This window comes from Cebus imitator, unplaced genomic scaffold, assembly GCF_001604975.1.
Source record: "Cebus imitator isolate Cc_AM_T3 unplaced genomic scaffold, Cebus_imitator-1.0 Scaffold602, whole genome shotgun sequence".
NCBI lineage: Eukaryota > Metazoa > Chordata > Mammalia > Primates > Cebidae > Cebus > Cebus imitator.
The window spans coordinates 565564-571346 of record NW_016107917.1 but is presented as its reverse complement, the minus strand read 5'-3'; the positions used below and the strand labels follow the sequence as shown (position 1 = coordinate 571346).

The 5783-nt window shown below is 54.3% G+C and overlaps 1 protein-coding gene across 3 annotated transcripts in view; it reads left to right on the top strand.

The window, feature by feature from the left end:
• The window catches only part of NLGN3 (neuroligin 3), a 25460-nt gene that overhangs the window by 1381 nt on the left and 18296 nt on the right, over positions 1-5783 (top strand). For 2 of the 3 annotated variants that reach the window (XM_017516769.2, XM_017516771.2), the window contains exon 2: positions 1354-2012. In XM_017516769.2, the coding sequence (XP_017372258.1) occupies positions 1556-2012 (457 nt within the window). In that variant the 5' untranslated portion in view covers positions 1354-1555. Of the gene's footprint in view, positions 1-1353; positions 2013-2653; positions 2714-5783 lie in introns of all 3 variants that reach the window. The other variant, XM_017516768.2, reaches the window with a different exon arrangement.

Below are 5783 nucleotides of genomic sequence, written 5' to 3'. Positions count from 1 at the left end.
ACACACACACACACACACACACACACACACACACACACATACACACACACACACACACACACATTCTCATTCCCCTCTCGTGGTGGCCGATTGCCGGGCGTTCCCGATCTCCCTCCCCCACCCCTCCAGCCAGTTCTTAAAGGAGCAGGCCTGCAATCTCAGAAGGCGGGAGAAATGGAGGAAAACTAAATGTGCATGTGGTGTGTGTGTGTGTGCAGGAGCATGCGTGAGTATCTGTGTGCCTGTGTCTATGTGTTGACTGTGTAACTGTGTCAGAAGGCCTGTGTGTGTCTGAGTGTGTTGCTATTTCTGTTTCTGTCTCCACCTATGTGTCACCATTATGCTGCATGTGTCTGGATATTTACCTATGCGGGTATGTGTGATTATATTTCAGTAAGTCTCTGTGTGTGTCTGAATGTATCACTCTGTGAGGCTCTGGCTGTGTGAGGCATTCTGTCTCAGAATGTGGGACTATATGAGGGGATCTCTGTGGGTTTGGAATGTGTGTCTCTGTGAGTGAATATCACCCTGTCTATGATCCTGGCTTGGTCTCTCTCATTCCCTCTTTGAATCTTTGTGAGTTTATTTCTATGAGTCTCTGAATATGTATCCCCCACACTCCGTTGTTTATTTTATAATACACCGGACGAGTATCCACAATGTCTAGGGTGCTAGGCAGAACTCTTTCTGCCTCACGTCTGGAATTCAGTGTGAATTAAGAGAGACCCAGCTGAAAGGACCAAGGCTTAAGGGTTTGGGAGCAATGAGGGCTGAGGAGAAATGTACAGAAGGGTCGCTGGAGGGCCTGGGGACTCTGGTGAATGGCTTTCCTGCCGTTTGCCCTGCCTGAGGGTGAGGGAATCTCTCTGTGGGACTCTGCCAATTTGCTGCTTTCGGTTCTTGTGTCCTGGAGTGAGGTTAACAATCCCACCGTCTCCGGAAGTGGAGGTCCCTGTGTGGGCTTACCAGGTCCCAGGGGCTACACAGCTCTGTTCAAGCAGCATGCCGGGGACCTGGGCTGCATCTCTGTTTCTCCCCACCCCCTGGCTGTCACATGCTACTCTGGCTCCAGCTGACCCTGACGAAGCCCTTTGGCTGTGGGGTTGAAGTTGGGCATCGGGAACTTGCAGTGGCAACAATGTCACTGCCAGTCCCGTTGGATTTTCCAACTGTGGCCAGGCACATAGAATGGTTCTGACTGGGAGTGGATCGTCTGTGAGTCCCTGGGCCCCTGGGCATGTGAAACCTCTCCTACCTGTAAGAGAATAACCCAAGCCCAGTGGGGCCCCCAAAGACCAACTCTGCGGCCCTCCCAGACTGTCTTAGATGACGCATACTTCCCTCTTTCCACAGGCCTGTCTGGCCCTGAGGAAGTGTCCCCTTTCTGAAGCTGTGGTGCTTGGACGACCTGCTCTCTACGTTGCTGGGCACCTATAGGTGTCCCTCGAGAGCTCAGTTTTGAGGTTCAAGTCAGTGTGGCCATGAAGGGGCTGCCAATCGGGCTGATGCTGTGACCCTGGAGTCTGCCTTTCCTGCCAGTCCCCCTGCCCGGAACATGTGGCTGCGGCTTGGCCCGCCCTCGCTGTCCCTGAGCCCCAAGCCCACGGTTGGCCGGAGCCTGTGCTTCACCCTGTGGTTCCTCAGTTTGGCACTGAGGGCCAGTACCCAGGCCCCCGCACCCACAGTCAACACTCACTTTGGGAAGCTAAGGGGTGCCCGGGTACCACTGCCCAGTGAGATCCTGGGGCCTGTGGACCAATACCTGGGGGTGCCCTACGCAGCTCCCCCGATCGGCGAGAAACGCTTCCTGCCCCCTGAACCACCCCCATCCTGGTCGGGCATCCGGAACGCCACACACTTTCCCCCAGTGTGCCCCCAGAACATCCACACAGCTGTGCCCGAAGTCATGCTGCCAGTCTGGTTCACTGCCAACTTGGATATCGTCGCTACTTACATCCAGGAGCCCAACGAAGACTGTCTCTACCTGAACGTCTATGTGCCAACGGAGGATGGTGAGTGCTGCGGCCAGGCACTGTGCCCTCCCTGCCTCCCGCCTGCCCTGTTGTGTTTGTGGCTTGCACGTGGTTGTGTGCCCTGCAGCATGCGTCTGTCTGTCTGTGAAAATGCTTCTAACCATCATTCTGCTTGGCCTCCCGCCCCCCTCCCTGTTCTTCCCTCTCCAAGCATTGTCTGAGCTCCCATGTGTGAGTGACACTGTTGCCAGGAGGGGCCTGGCCCGGCCTGAGAGCGCTGATGGGTCTAGGTCCAGTGCTGGATGGGGGTCCCCTGGGGGAGTATGGGTCATGGCTGGCAGCTGCCCGCGGGAGGATGCTGGCTCCACCAGGCCCCCCTGTTGCCATTCCACCTGCTTCGAAAGGTGGTAGGTGTGTGTGGCCAAGAGAGCTGGGTGTGTGGGGGGCGGGGGGCAAGCCTGGTGGGCGATGCTTAGGTGCCTCCTCTTTCACTAGCTGATGCCTCCTCCCGCGGGGGTCACACTAAGGTAAGTGACAGAAACACAAGGAGATGGTGGGACAGGCTCTCTGCCATGTGCCGCCTGCAGAGCAGCTCAGCTCTTGGGGCCTGGGAGGGTGGGGGGTGCATGCCCCTGGGCAGAGGCCTCCTGTTATTTTTTAGTTTTTTATTCATTTTACAGTAAAGCGGATTTCCAAGGAATGCGCCCGAAAGCCCAACAAGAAAATTTGTAGGAAAGGAGGTAGGTAGCGAGCCGGCGGGGAGGGAGAGAGAGAGAGAGGGAGGGCTGCCTGCCCACCTGCCCTTGCCCCCAGGACCCAGCATTCCTCCAAGTAGCCCAGGCTCAGGGGGCGGTGAGCAGACATAAGCGCCACCTCATCCGAGGGCCCTGGCTGCTTTGCAAGGAGGATTTGGTGGCCTAAGGCAGGCTCAGAGCAGAAGCAGCAACCCTATTTCTTCCAATCTTTCCAGCCCCAAATTCCACCCTAAAGTGTGTGCCAAAGGCAGAGCCAGTGGCTCTCTCGGTGACACCTCAGGAGAAACTCTAGGAAGCCAAGATGGAGCCAGAGGCTCCACTCTTTTCCTAGTGGGTGGAGCCAGAAGACCACCCCTTCTGTGTTCTTTCTCCTGGATTGAAAGTCTAGACTCAATTCTCCCACCCTGAAACTTAGATCAAACACGTGTACACAGGTTTAGTAACTCCTGCCACACACACCTCTGCCTCCCACCCACCACCTCTGGCCAGAGTGTAGCTGATAGACCCAGGCTGCTGTGGGGGCAGAACTTGTGGGTCTCTGGGAACGATGCACTCCAAAGGAGGCACAAGATCCTGAATTTTAAATTTATCCTCATGCTGAGAGGAGTTTCTCCCCCTGTATACGAATTCTTCCTGTTGGAATACCACTTTATGTTTTCTGTGAAGTGCCTTGGCATTTACCTTATAGAATCCTCCCTACATCTCTGGAAGCGTCTAAGGCAGGAATCAGTATCCCAATTTTACAGATGAGGAAACAGGCCCAGGGGAGTGACTTGCTGCTGCTCAAGGCCCCCGTCGCTGATCTGTGGCAGAGCTGGGACCAAAACCTGGGTCTCTTGACCCTCAGGGCGTGTTCTTTCCACTGTAGCACAGGGAAGCAGCTCCCATCTGCTCATTCCCATCTCCCCAACTCAAAACAATGGTGAGATGTGGCTGGGCTGGGGTGAGTTGGAACAGTAACAGCCTAAGGAACAGGTGGAAAATCACAGCTTGGTCCCTACAACCCTCTGGCAAGCTGGGAGTTTGTTTTCCTTTGATGTCCTAGGGCAGGATTTCTCAGAATGGGGTTGTCAGGATTCCTGGTATGCGGTGCTCCTTACTGAAAAAGAATTTCTGGGGGCAGAGCCCTGGAACCTACATGTTGAACAGGAGCCCTGAGTGCTTCTAATGCACACCAGGGCGTGGAGTGAGACCTGCTGCTCTAGGGATAGTATTTCACCACCCAGGACCTCACATACTGTAGGCAATTGACGTTTCTCGCGTGAATTCGGAAGCATCATGGTGCTGCAGAAAGAGTACAGGTCTGGGAAGCACAAGCCCTGAGTCCCAGCTCTGCTGCCAACTTACAGTGAGATTTTAGGCAAGTCTTTTCCTTCAAGAACCTCTGTTTCCACATCCGAGGGTGGTAGGGGACAGTTCTGGCCTTAGCACCCCATTAGCCTGTAAATGAATTCAGGAAGAAGGTCTCTTAAACCTGCAGGAGAGGAGAAAACATGCACATTGACCGTTTCTTAGGAAGAATGATCTCCCAGTAAGAGCCTTGGGCTGTCCAGTCCAGCCCTGAGAGTTTGGCCAAAGAGCAGACTGGAAGCCCCCGCTCAAACACGCACATTTACAATCTTGATTGTTAACTGTGAGCAAGGCCATGTGCTAGGTGTTGTTGGCATGTGGTGGGGTGTGAGGTAGAGGAAAGACTTAAAATGACTGAAGGCCTAATCACTGCTCTGAAGAAGCCCCTAGCCTTGTATTAAAACTCAGCTGGTTTGGCCAGGCGCGGTGGCTCACGTCTATAATCCCAGCACTCTGGGAGGCCGAGGCGGGTGGATCACTTGAGTTCAGGAATTTGAGACCAGCCTGGCCAATATGGTGAAACCCTGTCCCTACTAAAAATACAAAAAAAGAAAAATCAGCCAAGCTTGGTGGTATGCACCTGTAGTCCCAGCTACTCAGGAGGCTGGGGCAGGAGAACCGCTTGAACCCGGAGGCGGAGGTTGCAGGGAGCCGAGATCACACCATTGCACTCCAGCCTGGGCAACAAGAGCAAAACTTCGTCTGAAAAAAAAAACCTCAGCTGGTTTCCCTAAGTCCCAGGGGCCCGTCAGGAAGTGGGTTCCAGACAGTGTGAGGGAGGGCATTTGGTTATTTCGCTGTTCAAATTAGTTCCCTACCCAGGACCTGGCGGCCATTTGGAAGAGCGACAAATCCCACCTCTTGAGGGAGACCCATCCCCGAGGGTGGTTAGGATTGTGGTGTGCAAAGGTCTGAGGGCTGGCCTGTCTGGGATCCCAAAGCGGTGCAGGGTCTGGGAATGGTGGTCAGCAGTCAGGCTGGCCTGGGTGAGAGGCATGACATCTAGGAGCTGCTCAGCAAGTGCCAGGCTGAAGGAGCAGAGGCATCTGTGCAAAGGAGGCTGGGACAATGCAGCAACCCAGGGACACTCTCAGAGGGGTTCACAAGGGACCTGTCTTCTAAGTCAGGGATGATGGAAAATGAAAGGTTTCCTGGGGAAGACCTGCCCCATCTCCCCCATTTGGAAGGAATTTGTGTCTGAGGGTGAGCCATTCCTTTCTGTTTGGTAGGCTGTCAACGGTGTGAAGGATGATACCCATGTTCCCTTGGGTTTCTGACGACAGCACTGGCAGGTGTTGAGCTAGTGTGTTAAGACGGTAGGTGCCACTGGAAGTTCAGGGAGCCAGAGGCAATTTCTTCCTAGGGCTGGGCTCTGGTCCTAGTTGAAAAACCATTTTGTAGGATGAGGGCAGTTCCTGTTTTGATGAATGGCTATAAGAAAATCTAGTCGTCAGCCGGGCGCAGTGGCTCACGCCTGTAATCCTAACACTTTGGGAGGCTGAGGCAGGTGAATCACAAGGTCAAGAGATCGAGACCGTCCTGGCCAACATAGTGAAACCCCGTCTCTACTAAAAATATAAAAATCAGCTGGGTGTGGTGGTACACACCTGTAGTCCCAGCTACTCAGGAGGCTGAGGCAGGAGAATCACTTGAATCTGGGAGGTGGAGGTTGCAGTGAGCCGAGATTGCACCACTGCACTCCAGC